The 19,490-nt window shown below is 37.0% G+C and overlaps 1 protein-coding gene across 3 annotated transcripts in view; it reads right to left on the bottom strand.

The window, feature by feature from the left end:
- The window catches only part of pot1 (protection of telomeres 1 homolog), a 39,786-nt gene that overhangs the window by 5,643 nt on the left and 14,653 nt on the right, over positions 1-19,490 (bottom strand). For all 3 annotated transcript variants that reach the window (XM_065292052.1, XM_065292054.1, XM_065292055.1), the window contains exons 5-11: positions 15,696-15,803; positions 15,529-15,579; positions 14,391-14,496; positions 12,191-12,321; positions 10,265-10,558; positions 9,995-10,150; positions 115-284 (exon numbers count right to left, since the gene is read on the bottom strand). In XM_065292052.1, coding sequence (XP_065148124.1) covers positions 115-284; positions 9,995-10,150; positions 10,265-10,558; positions 12,191-12,321; positions 14,391-14,496; positions 15,529-15,579; positions 15,696-15,803 — 1,016 coding nt within the window. The remainder of the gene's footprint in view (positions 1-114; positions 285-9,994; positions 10,151-10,264; positions 10,559-12,190; positions 12,322-14,390; positions 14,497-15,528; positions 15,580-15,695; positions 15,804-19,490) is intronic.

Here is a 19,490-nt window from a genome sequence, read left to right as displayed (position 1 = left end):
GTCATTCGCACATGACATTATCAAACACAAATGACATGAGATATGGTCTAAATAAAAATCAACTTAACGCTTGTGCATGTGTATCCATTGTTGCACATTTTTGCATACACTGACCTCTTCAGTGACTGGAGCTCGGCTGAATCTGCGGGTATGCTGCGCAGACCTCGTCCATAGATTGTGCCACCATGAAGATGAAAAGCCAGTTGTTCAGATTGGTCAGACAGCTGATTTGAAGCTCTTTGTGACAATGCACGGAGGTTGTAGATGCGCAGGAATGTCCCCGGCTAAACGTTGAAACAAAAAATGGTATCATTTATACTAGGGATGCACCGATAGGATTTTTTTGGGCCGATACCGATACAGATTTAAACAGACAAATTCTGGCCGATACCGATGCCGATACCGATATTAAACACTTTTATACAATACTATACAGTTGGTCTATTAGCTAGTTTATTTCTGCATCAAATAATTTTTACTGAACATGGATTTGATCTAATTAACATTCAACTGACCAACATAATAAGAGAGGCACAAATTAAGCTAAAACAAATAAAATAAGACAGCATGACAACCTTCAAAGGTGGTTTTTGCTATTCAGCATTTATTTTATTAACAACATTAACTAATTTTTTACATATAATGGATTTTTTTATGCAGTTAATTAATAAACAATCGGTATCGGCCTTTCTCGTGCTATTGCCGATATGCCGATGGTTTCAAATTCACCAAAAATCGGCCGATAAATATCGGTGGCCGATACATCGGTGCATCACTAATTTATACCTAGGGTCAGGGTTCCCACACCTTAGTTAACTTCAAATTCAAGGACCTTTCAAGGACTTTTCAGGTCCAATACCCTCAAATTCAAGGACTAAATGTGGGGACACATTTCAAGTGAGAGCAAAGTTACATTGTGCTACCTTTAAAGATACATTGTTACAGTTCCCTTTCGAGGGAACTTGCACTGCATCACTGCGGTGACAATTTGGGGACACCTCGAGGGGTAAGTGCGTCTGAATGTGTATATCAAATTCAACCAATGGTGAGGCTTAACGACAAAGACAGGGTGATGCGGGAGACAGGAAGTACATCGCTATCTAAAATATTGCCAAAGACGGCGTTACAGGAACGCAGGAAGTATGGCAAGGGAGACACAGCGTCTCATTCCCTTCTCAGGGAACAACAGTTACATACGTAACCCAAGACGTTTTCATTTGTCAAACACAACTATGCAAAAAAGCATTTTGGTATGAATCAACATTCACTTACAGAAGATATAAGCATTTAAAGCGAACAGTTTACCACGCGTGCTTAAAAAGTCTATTTTTTTATGATATTATCCTACACTACACAGGGAATAATATGGATAATTAGCAGGGACCGGTGCTTAATGTCAACCAGGATCCCCCTTTCGTACCAAGGTTGCCTGGTTAATTTTGAACTCTGATATAGCATCAGTCCAGCAGGGGGCAATATGGTGCCAGGATTGAGCAACACATTAGGATGAAAGCATTTTTGTTCCCACATTTTTGAAACTTTACTGAAATAATGTGTCTTTAAAGGGATAGTTCACCCAAAAATGAAAATTCAGTCATCCTTTACTCACTCTTATGTTGTTACAAACCTGTAAAAATATATTTGTTCTGCTGAACACAAAGGAAGATATTTTGAGCTATGTTTGCAACGTTTTTGAGCACCATTGACTTCCATAGTATTTTTCTTTTCTAATAAGTCAATGGTGCTACTGTTTCTTCTTGATTTTTACTAATATCTTCCTTTGTGTTTAGCAGAACAAAGCACAGTTTTAAGGTCTGAAACAACTAGAGAATGAGTAAACGATGACAGAATTTTCATTTTTGGGTGAACTATCCCTTTAACTTGTGGAAATTGTACTACATTTATGCATTTGGTAAACGCTTTTATCCATCTTACAGTGCATTCATGCATGGGAAACAACCACAAATACTAATATTCAACACTTTCTAGACATAGTTTTCACCATTTTTAAAAACAAGTTTATACATGATTGTCTTATAGCTATCTTGATGGCACGATTTGGGTGTGAGCTACTGTATATTTTGGCATTCAGGCAATGGTTTGGCCCCTGAATGAAGATTTAAAGTCTAAGTACTGGTGTTTACAATAACGTTTGGATGTACTGTAATACAGCCCCTAGACATTGTCTCTCCACAGCATAATGAAGACATTATGAAGCAGCAAAATTTGAATACATTAAATGGTAACATCGGCTGTTCTATGCAAGGACAATATTTTATTGCGTTATAGCGCAAAACAGACTTATTCCAACAGATAAACAAAACAAGGCTGAGAAACCAAATTCAGCAAAACACAGGCGTTCATCCCATATGTGCGAATTTGATACAGCTCATTAGTGGCTTGCTTGGGAATTTGTTGACAAGCAAACACTGCAATGTTAGAATGGAGCTAAGGGGAAAAATAACCCAAACATGACTGCTGAGAAAGATGGTCTACCAAACCTTGTCATGATTTCACCTAACCCTTAAACAGACATCAAATTACATATTTATAAGGTTGTTCGTATTCCAATTTTTAATATTTAATGTCACAATTATTATTCATTTTGGGTGAACTATCAATCTACATCATTGATTTCACAATGATTTGACATAAAAAAGCTTCATTTTCAAAGAACACAAAATTATTTAGTCACCAAACCTGAAAGATGCACTGGCTTTGGGATGCATCTTTCTACAATGAAACTGAATGGGGACTGGTTCTGTCTAACCAACCAATTCCTTCACCATCAGAACTTCCCCAAACCAATATCCTATCAAGCCTCAAACATGCAGTATTTCCCAAAATGGTTCAGTACTAAGGATCTACATACACTTGGTATTCTCCTGCATGCCCACACCGCACGGTTGGTTACGCACAGCAGGGGAAAGAGTCTGGCGGCTCAGCGCAGATGTGTAATAGCCGATGTGAAGCTTCTCTGACGATACCAGCGAGGGCAGCAGAAGAACAGAAGCAAGCAAAAAATTGTCAATATGACCACTAGGGTAAAGCAAACCACGACCGAACGCGTATCTATATGTATAAAAGCGACTGGCGAGGGGGAAACGAGCTCTGTCTATCACTGCTGAAAGCAAACAAGTACAAACAAGGCGTGTGCTTGGGGAATTGTTGGTTAAGGAGGAGAACAATCATTTGAAACCCTTGAGGTTGTAGCCTACACCATAAGTATAAAAGTGAAATATTACAGAAAACATATGTAATAGAGAAGATGCATTGAGAAAGCTTTGGTTTAGGTGTTTCAAGACCAGATAAATAAGAGTAACATCAACCTGTTAAGCTCGGAAAATAGTCTGTTTTAATGGAATGCATCTCTTGGGGTACATACTACATTCTCCTGTAGGCGCATGCGCGACCTATTCGTACAATCTACGCAGGGTTTCAAAAATAAGCAGTAAAATTTCCAATTCTTCAGCCTTACGCCCGTAGTATAGTCTGTTTTTTTACTTGTATGTGAACGTATGTGCATGGTTTCAAAAATCTGCTGGTGCACGTACACGAAATGACGAAAGCTGCGTCGCATGCACTGTGCAAGGACTCTCGCATGTGCGTTAAAAATTTACCTGTTTATTACGTGTATGCGAATATATGCGCATGGTCGAACAGCCTCTTACGTGTACGCAGACGTTCAACGCATGCGCATTGCGAGAAAATGCAACGCATCTCCTGGGCTACATACTACATTCTCCTGTAAGCACATGTGCAACCTATGCATAAATGTACACATGGTTTCAAATATGCAACAGCGGAAGTACATTACACGCGCACTCTTCTGATGACGAAAACTACGTCACACGAACTGTACGCTGACTCTAACGTATGCGTAAAAAATGTCCCCTTAGTAGCTTTCAATAGCAGGGGACTATTTTCAGGCAATGCGTAAAATAATTGCGCAACCTACAGTATGCGTACAATGTACGCTGGATTTCAAAAATCTGCCGGTGCACGTACAGTATACGTGCACTCTTCTGATGACGAAAACTGCATCACACGCACTGTGCAGGGAAAATTTACCATACTTCAGCCTTAAGCCCGGAGTATATTCTTTTTATTACGTGTATGCGAATATATGCGCATGGTCGAACAGCCTTGCAAATTAGTTTATTTGACTCTTACGTGTACGCAGACGTTCAACGCATGAGCATTGCGAGAAAATGCATTGCATCTCCTGGGCTACATACTGCATTCTTCTGTAAGCACATTTAGCATTCCATAGCAGGGGACAATTTTCGGTGAATGCGTAATATAATTGCGCCTCCTGCAGCCATGTTACGGCAGCAAAGTTAAAATCAAATGTTTAACTCTAGGGGAGCTGGAAAATGAGTATATTTTCAAAAAAAACGTTAAGTGTCTCTTTAACACTTTCCCTGTCAGCATTTTTGAAAAAAAAAAAAATTGCCAGCCAGCACCAGCATTTTTTATAATTTTCACAAAAGCGTTTTATACATTTGGTAAGAGCGCCACCTAGAGGATAATAGCGGAAAATGGATTGCTCTGAAAACTCGTCATTGGCAGGAAAGCGGTTTCTCTTAATTGACGAGATAACTCGTCAATGGCGGGGAAAGAGTAAAGGGAATGCATGGCCGCTCTGGTGACGGATATTATTATATATTAGTTATATATATTAGCTATATTAAATTGTGTCAGTATTATTTCTCAGATGCATGCTAAAGAATAAAAGCTACATCTCCCCATTCTCATAAAACACAGTCTATATCTACAGCTATTCCCTCTGTTCATGTCTCTTTTCAAAGACACACTGAGTTTTGTCAGCAACTACAGTGCTTGAGACAAACCATCCAAAATCGTCTGACAGCCAACCATTCCTGAAGCACAATTCACATTAAATAAAATCCTTGAGAAAACGGGGTGTTTTCTGTTTCTGACACAATATTTAGGATTGCGAGAAGATACCTAGATCCACATCTGTTGGGTTTTAGATGAATTCAGTACAAACTGCAAAGAAAAATAAACACATGGCTATTATGACACTTCATTCACATTCTCACACACTCTCAGTGGATAAGTGTCATATGCTGGCTGTCTGAGACGATTATTGGCACGGCCGTCTGGGTGTTAAGTTATCACAGGTGCTTGGCTTCCTTTCTCTCTATGAATAATTGATAGTCACATGAGTAAAGAGGCAGAATGTCACATTATACTGCATCAGCTCCAGCTTCGCTGCAGGTGCTCGTATGCATTTAGCCTGCTTTACCGTTGAAGAGAAGTTGGTATGTAAACACATACCTTAAAGTTTATTTGTAGCTTTGTGCATTTGTGTATGATGTGCCGTAAACAACATTGATCTAGTTATATGATTTAATACTATGAATAAGTAATTACGTAAATACAACTAAATGCTTTGCATTTTTGAAAATAGTGTGACTGGTTATTCTGCACAAAACCCAATGCAAATGCAAATAAGTAATTTTTAGTGATTTCCTACATAAACTCATCCTACACATTCTGTGTAAATATAATCTTGATATCTAATGACTCAAAATAATCTTGAGACTATACCCTTGATTTTACAGACAGGGTAACATTTAGCCTTTTTATATCTATACTGCCACCAAACTCCTGTGCCGGGCATATGTAACATTCTAGCACCACATTTGTGAATGCCATCCGTTTCCCAGTTTAAAAGCGAGATGACACATTAAGCAACTGACCTGGGAACAGATGATGCAAATGACACACGAAGCAAGCAACAGAGACGATCCACAAGCCAGACATGAAAAAAAGAGGTGAGATGTCTTGCGTCTCCCTCGCTGTTCTCTAAGAATCCTCAAGAGCCAAATGCACAAAACCAATACTAACACTGACGTCAACCGTTTTAGAGCACCACTGACTTCCACAGTATCTTTTTCCTACTATGGAAGTCAATGGTGCTTTTATTGCAAATAAATTTGGTTATAAATCAAGTTTTTATGTTTATGAATGCACGTATACAGGTATGTACTATATTAAGGTTACACTGTTAAAGGGTCACTCCACTTTTTTGAAAAATGCCCATTTTCCAGCTCCCTTAGTTTTAAACATTTCATTTTTTTTCTTTTTAGAATCCATTCAGCCGATCTCCAGGTCTGACGCTACCACTTTTAGCATAGCTTAGCATAATCCATTTAATCTGATTAGACAATTAGCATCGCGCTTAAAAATAACCAAAGAATTTCGCTATTTTTCCTATTTAAAACTTGACTCTTCTGTAGTTCCATTGTGTACTAAGACCGACGAAAAATTTAAAATTGCGATTTTCTAGGTAGATATGGCTAGGAACTATACTCTCATTCTGGCATCAAGGACTTTACTGCCGTAAAATGGCGGCAGGAGGCGCAATGATATTACGCAGCAGCCGAAAATATCCCCCTTATGTAATTTAATGAGAGTATAGATCCTATCCATATCTTACACGATGTAACCACAGAAGAGTCAAGTTTTAAATAGGAAAAATATCGAAAATCTTTGGTTATTTTTTTGTGCGATGTTAATAGTCTAAACAGATTTAATGGATTGTGCTAAGCTATGCTAAAAGTGGTACCGCCAGACCCAGAGATTAGCTGAATGGATTCCAAAATGGTAAAAATCAAATGTTTAAATCTTGTAGAGCTGGAAAATGAGCATAACGACAAAGACAGGATGAAGCAGAAGCCAGGAAGTATATCGCTATCTGAAATATCGCCAAAGACGGCGTTACAGGGATGAAGGAAGTATGGCAAGGGAGACGCAGCGTCTCGTTCCCTTCTTAGGGAACAACAGTTACATACGTAACCCACAACTTTTTTTATGTGTCAAACGCAAATATGCAAAAAGCATTTTGGTATGAATCAACATTTGCATACAGAAGATATAAGCATTTAAAGCGAACATTTTAGCATGTGTGCTTAAAAAGTCTAAAATTTTAATGATTTTATTCTACCCTTTTTTTTCAGAAAACTTCTTGCATAAAATAGATTCAACCACTTTCAATGACCTGTATCTATGTATGTATATTTTCAAAAACTTCCCAGGGCCTTGAATTCCCCCCCCCAGATTCACAAACTTTCAAGGATTTCAACAAGGACCCATAAATTATTTAATGAAATATATAATTGATCGTAAATTATTCATCGTAACCAGTGCAGAAAAAAATTATATCAAAATTCTTGTCGAAATTGCAAAAAAACCCTAAACTGATCTGTGATGTCTCCCCTATACGTGTATGATGTTTACAGTGCGAGTGATATATAACTCAGGGCGAAGTCAGAAAGTGTGTGCGTGTGCAGTCCCCACAGTGAAGGGCCCCCTGACAGCCGTATCGATTTGGCCCTCTCGCTCTCCTCTCATAAAGCTATCTATCTCAGACCACTTAATCCTAATAGCTGGCTTTATTCTCCTTTTTTCTCCCCTTAGCACCGCGCTCAAGCAATTTCACAGAATATTAGAGACGATTTGGCCCGGCGTATCGATAATGGTGGGGAAATATTCCAATTCAATGCAATTTTTGTATTTTGATACAAAAATTGATCATCGGAAATGAACTTAGAATAACAAAGGAGCCATTCAAGTGGTGAAGAATAAAAAAGTAAAACATTTATATTCAAAGCACGCAGTGTTCAAAAGATTCTCAGTTTGGTTTGAAAGATTCAACATCCTGTAATCTAGAGATGTGAGAAGAAGAACTATATACTTTAAATTTTCAGAATCAGGTCTGTGAAATCATTTGCGTCTGAAAGAAAATGATTCGCACAGTCGATACGCACACAGACATCCGATGAAGACTGCAGGGCCTGAAGGCCCAATTTGGAACAGGGCCACACATTTTCTTCTATTCTAACCTTTGTTCATAACCAATGAACAAATGAAAGCCTCAAGCTTGTGCACTAATAAGCTATTACTTCCAAAAAATCTTTAAGGAATGGGTATGGCATCCGCTGGCGAAGAAATAATATATTAGTTTGTCACTATTTTAACATGATACCGCACTTTCTGTCCCCAGTCCCTATGATATAACATTCATACGGGCACAGCTTGTGATATGATAAAATGATAAATAAAACATGTGAATGCATCTCACCAAAAATTCCCAAACTCTTTGTTTGGAATAAAGCATTCGCTTTATCTGAAGTTAAGGACAGCTTGTATTGGGATATTTCTACACTTTAAAAAGAAAACCGGGTTGTTTTCATCCCATGCTGAGGTGAAATATGAACCCAATCACAAGGTTTAAAAATGGCTGGGTCAAATATGGACATTTTCTCAATTAATATAAAACAACCCTTGCATTTCTCCATAGTTTATCCATCCATTTGATTTTTTTCTGCACTGTGCTGTATGTTTTAACATCACGCCTTGAAGGTGATGTATAGGCCTGTTGTTCGGTGCTAAAACACTGTAAGAGTGTAAAACATACCAACTGATGTTAAGATCTAGACAATCTATAACACCTGGAGAAAGCCACTGGACAGCATTCCCATTCATCTCATCTGGCAGTTCCTTATCTGCCTTATGACCTTCCAGATGTATGCAATTCAAAATCTGTCATCTCTGCTCATGGAAACCACAGATGCGTTTGAGCCAATCCCTAAGCTGTGTAAATGCCTTCGCAAAACACTGATTGACTGATGGCATCACGAGATATGCAAGGTCCCATGAAAGTTATAGGAATAGTTTACCAAACAAGTAAACTATTCAACAAATATACTGTAGGTTTCAAGTGAAATAAATACATAGCGCTGATTTCAAATATAGTGGCACGTTTGACAACTTCAAATATATTGTGTGTCTTGTAACAAAATATCATATGACGAGTGAGCTGACTGTGACAAGACACTTTATTTATTATGACTCAACTTGTATACTTAAATGTTCCGATTTCTTTGTATCAATTCAAAATTTGGCCTGATGGCTACATCTGGCCACTTAGAAATCCCCTTACTGATAAAAATGCTGATGTGTCAAATACTTATTTTCCCCACTGTATGTATATTATATTGCATTTCTGTCAACAGATCCTTTTAGAAATTACACAATGCACCGTTAAGTGATTGACAGGGATGTCATTCTATAAAATTGAGCTAGCAACTACGCCCACCTCTAATCAGTCTTATTCAATAGAACCACTGTATGTAAAGCCAGACCAAGACCAACTTTTGCAAGACCACCTTATGAAATTAAGAAGCCCCCGCCAAAAAAAACCCCTGGGCAATCTGTTGTTGTACAGTAATATAAATGATTCATTACCCTTTTCATTGTATATGCAAGGTTTCAAGAAGCATTTTGATGCTGTACAGTAAGTCTACCATACATTAACAAAACATAAAAGAAACAATGTGGGATTTCAAAATGTAAAGACACACAAAAAAAATGACATGAAAGCTCTGCTCCTGTTCAAATATTCACAGAAAGGAGAATGGCAGGGAAAGAAAGAAATGTTGCTGGAGATTACATATTTCAAAAGACCTTCTTTTGGAGAAGACATGTTTGCGGGTTTTTATCGGGTGGAAAAACAGGCAGAGGAGGTTTTCAAGTGCAAAAAACAAACAAAATCAGAAGACTGAAGAGAAGAGCGCATCTCACAAATGAGCTGGGACAGGATGTGCCCATGTGAATCTTGCCTCGCACCTTATTCATCATTAGAGGTGGTGAGGTGGATGCGTGGGTCTATAGCGTTAACAGGTAGCAACAGTAAAAACTTTTACTAAAAAAGTTCACAATAATGATCATAGATGACGTCAATTCTCTCATAAAGTGTTAGTTGTTGGCTAGTAACAAAAGAAGCGCAAGTGTGCAAAAGGTTTTCTTGCATTATCATTGGATAGCATTCATAATCTTTTATTTGTGTTCCTATAGCTCAATTTCTTGAACACTGTATTAGCAGTGCAAATGTGATGGGAACAGGCTTATTAGGAAAAAAGTGTCTACCCAACGATTTGTAAAAATGTAAATGTAAACTTACCTTTAGGTTTTGAGCGAACTCGAAGTGATTGTCGTAGACCAGAACATTGGCTATCAGGTTCATCCGGTCTTTGGCGCCAGTGGATTCTCCCTCTATTGCATCGGGTGGGACAGCAACTTTCAACAGTGGATAATCACACTTGGTCCCATCCCACACCTAAACACAGTGGAAAATCTTAAATTTCACTATAATACACAAAGTAATTTTGAAACATGTCAATCCAGAAATCAATCTAGAAACAAGCCTAGAGTAGTTTAACTTTGAAAGCACCTTCAGCAGGATGCAGTGGCTATCCATGACTGCCTTTGCCAGCAACTGGCAGGTAAGATCGAAGAACATCGAGGGCTTCACCGCGGACAGAGGAAGAGTAGGATTACTGGACACCAGCAACCGTTTTGTTGCCCATTGGCGAAGCTCCTGCACTGTGCGTTTATCAGAGTCTACAAAGTGAAATGATTTGCTGGTGGAACGAGGAACTATGGGGCTGTCGATAATCCCATCAAATGTGAGAGCGGACCAACCACTTGAGTTCAACAGTGTCATGGAGTTATTGAACATTTCTGACTGAAAAAATTGAAAAACAAAAAAAGAAATATATAAAAACCTTATAGAAAGATGTAGTTTTGTAAATGTACAGTACAGATGCTAACAAAGAATAGATCAGGTTGCAGAGCTCAATTCCCTTTAGCAAATAAACTGTCTAGGGTCAGCAGAAGCGTTTTAAAGATTACTTTGTCTTATACAAAATAATAATAAAAATAATATTTTATTTCAAATTTTGCATAATACACAAATCCGAAGTATACAAAAAATACAACAAAGGAAACAAAAGAAAACATACGATTAATCGCATACAAAATAAAAGTTAGTTTTTGCATAATATATGTATGTACACTGGGTGTAATTATTTTGTATATATATTTATTATATACAAATAAATAAAAAATATACATAAATAAAATTTTTCTTACATTTATACATGTATCTGTGTATTTATATATACATAATAATTACACATAATACACACACAGATATATTATGCAAAAACTAACTTTTATTTAGTATTCGATTAATCATGATTAATCTAAAACCAACTTTTATTTAGTATTCCATTAATCGTGATTAATCTTTTGACAGCCCTAAAATAAATCCATATATAAATAAATATAAGGGGGAGGTTAACATAAACAAAGCATATTCGTAAGATTCAATTCAGTTACAATTACAGAAGATTACTAAGCTTAATGAGCAAATGTGAACTGTAAAACTTCCTTGTTGCACTTACATTTTAAGTTAAATTAACTTGAAAACTTTTCTGACTATCGAGAAGTTGCTATAAATTATATAAATAAAGTTTAAATAACTTAAGGTAAGTCAACTTTATTTTTTATCATTTAGGACGGTTTCACATTTGGTGCGATTGCCTGGTCCGAACCCGAGTTCGATTGCTCCCCCCTCCCCATGCCCCCCATGGACTGTGTTCACATATTATTTTTGCATCCGAACCGCGGTACGCTTGCATCATCAAGCTGCAGCCGGCGCGTTCTCATGTTGCTTGGCAACCGCTGTAAACGAGAAGACGACAAGCGTGATTGACGAACTCCAAGCAGAGAGATGATTTCTAAATGCCTCCGCAAAATTGACGTCGGCGGACAGACCGTTGTCATCGAAACGACTTTAGTATGTTTGAGGCAGACAGACGCAAGTGCATTTCTGTATTATTTCTTTGAAAACAAAACCAAAGGTTTAAAAAAATAAGAACAAAAGTCAAGCAAGCATTCTATGCATTTTGTTGTCAAGGTAAGTGCACGCACACAAACACACACGTCTGTTTTGGTGGGACATTCCATATAATACGTAATTAACAGTGGTTCACTTCCTCGATTTGGTACGATTGCGCTCACATTAGCAGCGAACCGATCTGGAGTTCACATGAACCGGACCCCAGACCACCCTTTTTAAGTGGACTCGAGTATGTTTCGCGGGTGCGCACCCGAGTTCGGAAGATAGTGTTCACATCATCCAAATGTACCGAACTCTGATGTCAATCGAACTCGGGTGCGTACCAAAAGTGCTAATGTGAAAACGCCCTTATAGCAACTCCGCCCTACTCAAGGAAGCTGAAATTAATTGTTAATTCAAGTTGAGTTGTTTAAAGTGTGATACATTTTTTTCCACTGTGATGGATATCCTTACCTTAAATCTGTGGAGCCGTATAATGTCTCCATTTTTGAGGATGACGGGGTGATCCTCTAGGTTTTTAGTGAAGATGGTGCAGGACACTTTGACATCGGACTGGTCTGTGATTTTTAGCATGGAGCAGTAATCTTCAGTAGTGACATGTAGGGAGATTACTGTGATTATAGTGCAAGTGATCCACTCATGCTTAATAACCAAATGTTGGCTAGCTTTGCCGGCCCTTGCATATCATTATACGGGTCACTTTTTAATAAGGTAGATTTAAAAACATAAAAACAAAAAGTGAATTTTAGTATATTTTCAGAAAATGTTACTATATACTTTGCAGTAAATACAAGGAGCACTGTAAAAAGTAAAAGTTGGATCAACTTACTTACCAATTACTTAAATTGAAAAACACCAAGTAATTTTTTTGCAAAAGTTATTTTATAATTTTTTAAGTAAAAATTTGAAGTTGAACAATTTTGGATGTTAATAATTGAAGTAATTTGTAAGTTTTTTTTTCACTTAAAGTCAGAAGATTTAACCCTCCTATTATGTTCTGGGTCAAATTGAGCCCAAAGCTACTTTGACATCTCTGAAAAACATGCTTTGTTTTTTTAACTACTTTTGGACTTTTCCTATATACTTTTTGACTTTAAGTTACTTTTAGTCAATTTCAATAAAAGTGTACCAGTATGTACACACGGTGTTCCTGTAAAACTGATCTAATGAGTGTTTTTTACTATTATTATGTGAAAAACTGTTCTCAAATAAAATACATGTAATATATTATTTTCATTACTACTTTTATTTATTTACTAAATAAACACTTAATTTATGTGCTAAAAAATAAGTTTATAGAAATGAATCTTTTAAATAAACAATTTATGTATCTAAAAAATAAAAAACTTATGTTTTTTCCTACAATTTTATTTTAAATTTAGTTATTAAAGTTATTTAGCATATATTAAACTATTTAAAAATTAAAAGTGTTGCTAAATTTGAACATAACAGGAGGGTAAAAATTATTAAACTTAATTTTTACAAATTAATTTTTTAAGCTGATCCAACTTTCACTTTTTACAGTGTAGTACATGTAAAAATGAAAAGAGGCTTACGAAATATATGGTATTATTAAAAAATAAAAGTATATTGTAAATGGAAAAAAATCAAACTTTTACTATGCATTTCTTGTGCTATCAAACAAACATGTGCATCAAATATTTTCTTGTCTGTGATGGTAATGACTTTTACTTTTCTAACAGTTGTATAAGCCTTAAACTTGCTACAATATAACTGTTAAGAAGTAGTTTTTATTAAAAAGTAGTGATTACTGAATTTTTACAAAGAATCCTCTAATACCAACTTCAAGAAATGATAGCTTTTCACAGAAAAATACAATAACAAAACGATTAAAGATTTTTATTTATATACATAAGTTTTAAATTTAGATTTATTGCTTAATAAAAGTTTACTTACTAATCATTTTCATCCATCTGGACAAAAAAATGATTTTTGAAATACCCATGCATTGGTAGCAGCCTCACTGAGCACTGATTGGAGATCAATCGGTCATCATTTGGGCACACTATGCATCATTCCCTTCCCATATTAAAGTGATTGAACTGCTGTTCTCCACTTATCAAAATATTGATGAATCAGCCAGCCCACTGATTTTCGCAGACATTGACAACCAAACGTTACGTGTCGTAATCCAAGCCATGACAAATTAACTGAATGCACTTCTTACAGTACGTAAAATATAACTGCTAACATAGCCGTGCACCATGAGAGAGTGGTTGAGTGGTAATTGGTTTGTATCAGCTTCTCTTAAGAAAGAATATTACAACTTAATGGTATCAATGTTAAAATGCTTAACCTGCAAAAAGCAAACCGAAAGAAGAGCTAAAGAAAGCATACTAGAATATGCAAAAGGTCAGTTTTGTTTTGCTTTTGTCTGCAATGTTATTATATCAAAAAAGCAGGGCGACAAAAAACTTTTCAAGGTACAAACGTGCCCTATGAAACAATTCCCTCGAGACGTACCATGAGCAAAGTTCAACCATTCTGAAATCTTTTGTTGATGGCTATTCCAAAGGTGACACCCAAAAGGGGTTTAAAAAGTCATCTTTCGTCTGGCCCTACTCTCAGGAGGGCTCACCTAACAATGGGAAAGTCTATTATGATCATGCTGGGATGAAAGGAATTCACTCACCTGAGCCTTTAGTCCGGTAAGGCAGTTTGAAGAAGGTCACCACACCGTAGACGCTCACCAATGTCTTATGCTTCAACATGTTTAGAGGAGGATACGTGTATTTGGGCTTGACAAAAACACAGCAGTAATATTGTCATTATAGTCATCAAAAACATACTTTTTGTAAGCACATCAACACAAAGCCAATCTTGATTTTGAGCATTAAAGGTGCAATGTGGGATTTTATTGCGCCTCCTGCAGCCATGTTACGGCAGCAAAGTCCTTGATTATTACGCCAGAATGAGAGTATAGTTCCTAGCCATATCTGCCTAGAAAATCGAAACTTTTAATTTTCTGTTGGTCTTAGTACACGATTTAACTACAAAAGAGTCAAGTTTTAAATAGGAAAAATATCGAAACTCTTTGGATATTTTTTCTTAGGCGTGATGCTAATGGTCTAATCAGATTCAATGGATTATGCTAAGCTATGCTAAAAGTGGTAGCGCCAGACCTGGATATCAGCTGAATGGATTCCAAAATGGTGAAAATCAAATGTTTAACTCTAGTTGAGCTGGAAAATTAGCATATTTTAAAAAAGTGCAGTGTTTCTTTAGAATATAAAAAACAATACAGTTTATTATGTAAGGTCTTTATACACCACTGATAATATAGTTATGTATACTATATTGCATTTCTGTCAAGAGACCCTTCTAAAAGTCCAATATTGGCACAAAAATCACATTTCCATAATGAACACTCCAATTAAAGACATGCTTATCTGGGCATTGAATATTGTGTGCTAGCAATCTATTACATACTTATGGAAATATGTTTTTGACAATAATGTCCGAAAAATCCAAAGCGTGCGAGTAAAACAAAACACTTTTCAAGACTTTATTTAAACTGTAATGAACGTGTCTGGGGGCTTTTGAGATTTATAGCACTTGATCTGGATGGCAAATTAAGAAGGGATGCTCAAATGAAAGAAGAGCCAATCAGAGAGAGAGAGAGACAAGCAGGGAAAAGGCAGCAGACGAAAGCCAATTTAGATGAAGAATCTTCTTGATCTCTGAGGGATAAACGGTAGATATAGTATTTGGAGAAAGTGGGAGGGATTTGTCTCTTGATAGCTACATGATGAAAGTATCACATACTGCACCTCAGAACTGACACTAGGGCGACCGCGGGAGGGGGCGGCACCGGGACAAACCTATCAAACACATCCGGATGGAAAAAATGAAATAAAATATAATAAAAAATATAGTTTACAGTTATGCTCAAGAAAATGATACTGAGGATTCAAAAATGTAAGCAGTTGAAACTCACAAAAACCCTGGCATCTCCACCTTCCATCTCCAGATGACATGGATGTAGCTTGTCGTTTAAAAAAGATGGAGACTTTTTGATGGTAAAGCCAGCCAGCAGGACAACGTCCTTAAATAGACAAAATTAAAAACACCAATTAGAAAAATAACATACATTTTAATATTTTTGTAAGAAAATGTGTGCTTGCCCGCAAAGAAGTGGTAATACTATGCGGTCGCTAAAGTGTTCTGTGGTTTTACCATCTTGCTATGCAGTTGCTAACGTGTTCTTTGGTTTTTTAGCAAGCTGCTATGCTAAATGGTTACGAAGGTGTTTTCTGGTTTGTAACATCTTGGTATGCAGTTGCTAAGGAGATCTGTGGTTTGTATCATGTTACTATGCGATTGCTAAGGTGTTCTATGATTTGTAGCATCTTGCTGTGCGATTGCTAAAGTGTTCTATGGTTTTAGCATCTTGCTATGCAGTTGCTAAGGTGTTCTTTGTTTTTTTAGCAAGCTGCTAAATGGTTACTAAGGTGTTCTGTGGTTTGTAGCATCTTGCTCAGCGATTGCTAAAGTGTTCTATGGTTTTAGCATCTTGCTATGCAGTTGCTAAGGTCTTTTTGTTTTTTTAGCAAGCAGCTAAATGGTTACTAAGGTGTTCTGTGGTTTGTAGCATCTTGCTCAGCGATTGCTAAAGTGTTCTATGGTTTTAGCATCTTGCTATGCAGTTGCTAAGGTGTTCTTTGTTTTTTTAGCAAGCAGCTAAATGGTTACTAAGGTGTTCTGTGGTTTGTAGCGTCTTGCTCAGCGATTGCTAAAGTGTTCTATGGTTTTAGCATCTTGCTGTGCAGTTGCTATGGTCTTTTTGTTTTTTTAGCAAGCTGCTAAATGGTTACTAAGGTGTTCTGTGGTTTGTAGCATCTTGCTCAGCGATTGCTAAAGTGTTCTATGGTTTTAGCATCTTGCTATGCAGTTGCTAAGGTCTTTTTGTTTTTTTAGCAAGCTACTAAATGGTTACTAAGGTGTTCTGTGGTTTTTAGCATCTTGCTCAGCGATTGCTAAAGTGTTCTATGGTTTTAGCATCTTGCTATGCAGTTGCTAAGGTCTTTTTGTTTTTTTAGCAAGCAGCTAAATGGTTACTAAGGTGTTCTGTGGTTTGTAGCATCTTGCTCAGCGATTGCTAAAGTGTTCTATTGTTTTAGCATCTTGCTATGCAGTTGCTAAGGTCTTTTTGTTTTTTTAGCAAGCAGCTAAATGGTTACTAAGGTGTTCTGTGGTTTGTAGCATCTTGCTCAGCGATTGCTAAAGTGTTCTATGGTTTTAGCATCTTGCTATGCAGTTGCTAAGGTGTTCTTTGTTTTTTTAGCAAGCTGCTAAATGGTTACTAAGGTGTTCTGTGGTTTGTAGCATCTTGCTCAGCGATTGCTAAAGTGTTCTATGGTTTTAGCATCTTGCTATGCAGTTGCTAAGGTGTTCTTTGTTTTTTTAGCAAGCAGCTAAATGGTTACTAAGGTGTTCTGTGGTTTGTAGCATCTTGCTCAGCGATTGCTAAAGTGTTCTATGGTTTTAGCATCTTGCTATGCAGTTGCTAAGGTCTTTTTGTTTTTTTAGCAAGCTGCTAAATGGTTACTAAGGTGTTCTGTGGTTTGTAGCATCTTGCTCAGCGATTGCTAAAGTGTTCTATGGTTTTAGCATCTTGCTATGCAGTTGCTAAGGTCTTTTTGTTTTTTAAGCAAGCTACTAAATGGTTACTAAGGTGTTCTGTGGTTTTTAGCATCTTGCTCAGCGATTGCTAAAGTGTTCTATGGTTTTAGCATCTTGCTATGCAGTTGCTAAGGTCTTTTTGTTTTTTTAGCAAGCAGCTAAATGGTTACTAAGGTGTTCTGTGGTTTGTAGCATCTTGCTCAGCGATTGCTAAAGTGTTCTATGGTTTTAGCATCTTGCTATGCAGTTGCTAAGGTCTTTTTGTTTTTTTAGCAAGCAGCTAAATGGTTACTAAGGTGTTCTGTGGTTTGTAGCATCTTGCTCAGCGATTGCTAAAGTGTTCTATTGTTTTAGCATCTTGCTATGCAGTTGCTAAGGTCTTTTTGTTTTTTTAGCAAGCAGCTAAATGGTTACTAAGGTGTTCTGTGGTTTGTAGCATCTTGCTCAGCGATTGCTAAAGTGTTCTATGGTTTTAGCATCTTGCTATGCAGTTGCTAAGGTGTTCTTTGTTTTTTTAGCAAGCTGCTAAATGGTTACTAAGGTGTTCTGTGGTTTGTAGCATCTTGCTCAGCGATTGCTAAAGTGTTCTATGGTTTTAGCATCTTGCTATGCAGTTGCTAAGGTCTTTTTGTTTTTTTAGCAAGCTGCTAAATGGTTACTAAGGTGTTCTGTGGTTTGTAGCATCTTGCTCAGCGATTGCTAAAGTGTTCTATGGTTTTAGCATCTTGCTATGCAGTTGCTAAGGTCTTTTTGTTTTTTTAGCAAGCTGCTAAATGGTTACTAAGGTGTTCTGTGGTTTGTAGCATCTTGCTCAGCGATTGCTAAAGTGTTCTATGGTTTTAGCATCTTGCTATGCAGTTGCTAAGGTCTTTTTGTTTTTTAAGCAAGCTACTAAATGGTTACTAAGGTGTTCTGTGGTTTTTAGCATCTTGCTCAGCGATTGCTAAAGTGTTCTATGGTTTTAGCATCTTGCTATGCAGTTGCTAAGGTCTTTTTGTTTTTTTAGCAAGCAGCTAAATGGTTACTAAGGTGTTCTGTGGTTTGTAGCATCTTGCTCAGCGATTGCTAAAGTGTTCTATGGTTTTAGCATCTTGCTATGCAGTTGCTAAGGTGTTCTTTGTTTTTTTAGCAAGCAGCTAAATGGTTACTAAGGTGTTCTGTGGTTTGTAGCATCTTGCTCAGCGATTGCTAAAGTGTTCTATGGTTTTAGCATCTTGCTATGCAGTTGCTAAGGTGTTCTTTGTTTTTTTAGCAAGCAGCTAAATGGTTACTAAGGTGTTCTGTGGTTTGTAGCATCTTGCTCAGCGATTGCTAAAGTGTTCTATGGTTTTAGCATCTTGCTATGCAGTTGCTAAGGTCTTTTTGTTTTTTTAGCAAGCTGCTAAATGGTTACTAAGGTGTTCTGTGGTTTGTAGCATCTTGCTCAGCGATTGCTAAAGTGTTCTATGGTTTTAGCATCTTGCTATGCAGTTGCTAAGGTCTTTTTGTTTTTTAAGCAAGCTACTAAATGGTTACTAAGGTGTTCTGTGGTTTTTAGCATCTTGCTCAGCGATTGCTAAAGTGTTCTATGGTTTTAGCATCTTGCTATGCAGTTGCTAAGGTCTTTTTGTTTTTTTAGCAAGCAGCTAAATGGTTACTAAGGTGTTCTGTGGTTTGTAGCATCTTGCTCAGCGATTGCTAAAGTGTTCTATGGTTTTAGCATCTTGCTATGCAGTTGCTAAGGTCTTTTTGTTTTTTTAGCAAGCTGCTAAATGGTTACTAAGGTGTTCTGTGGTTTGTAGCATCTTGCTCAGCGATTGCTAAAGTGTTCTATGGTTTTAGCATCTTGCTATGCAGTTGCTAAGGTCTTTTTGTTTTTTAAGCAAGCTACTAAATGGTTACTAAGGTGTTCTGTGGTTTTTAGCATCTTGCTCAGCGATTGCTAAAGTGTTCTATGGTTTTAGCATCTTGCTATGCAGTTGCTAAGGTCTTTTTGTTTTTTTAGCAAGCAGCTAAATGGTTACTAAGGTGTTCTGTGGTTTGTAGCATCTTGCTCAGCGATTGCTAAAGTGTTCTATTGTTTTAGCATCTTGCTATGCAGTTGCTAAGGTCTTTTTGTTTTTTTAGCAAG

This window comes from Paramisgurnus dabryanus, chromosome 23 (genome assembly GCF_030506205.2).
Source record: "Paramisgurnus dabryanus chromosome 23, PD_genome_1.1, whole genome shotgun sequence".
NCBI classification, from domain to species: Eukaryota; Metazoa; Chordata; class Actinopteri; order Cypriniformes; family Cobitidae; genus Paramisgurnus; species Paramisgurnus dabryanus.
Note: the sequence above shows the minus strand (reverse complement) of the source record. Positions and strands in the feature narration are given on the sequence as shown.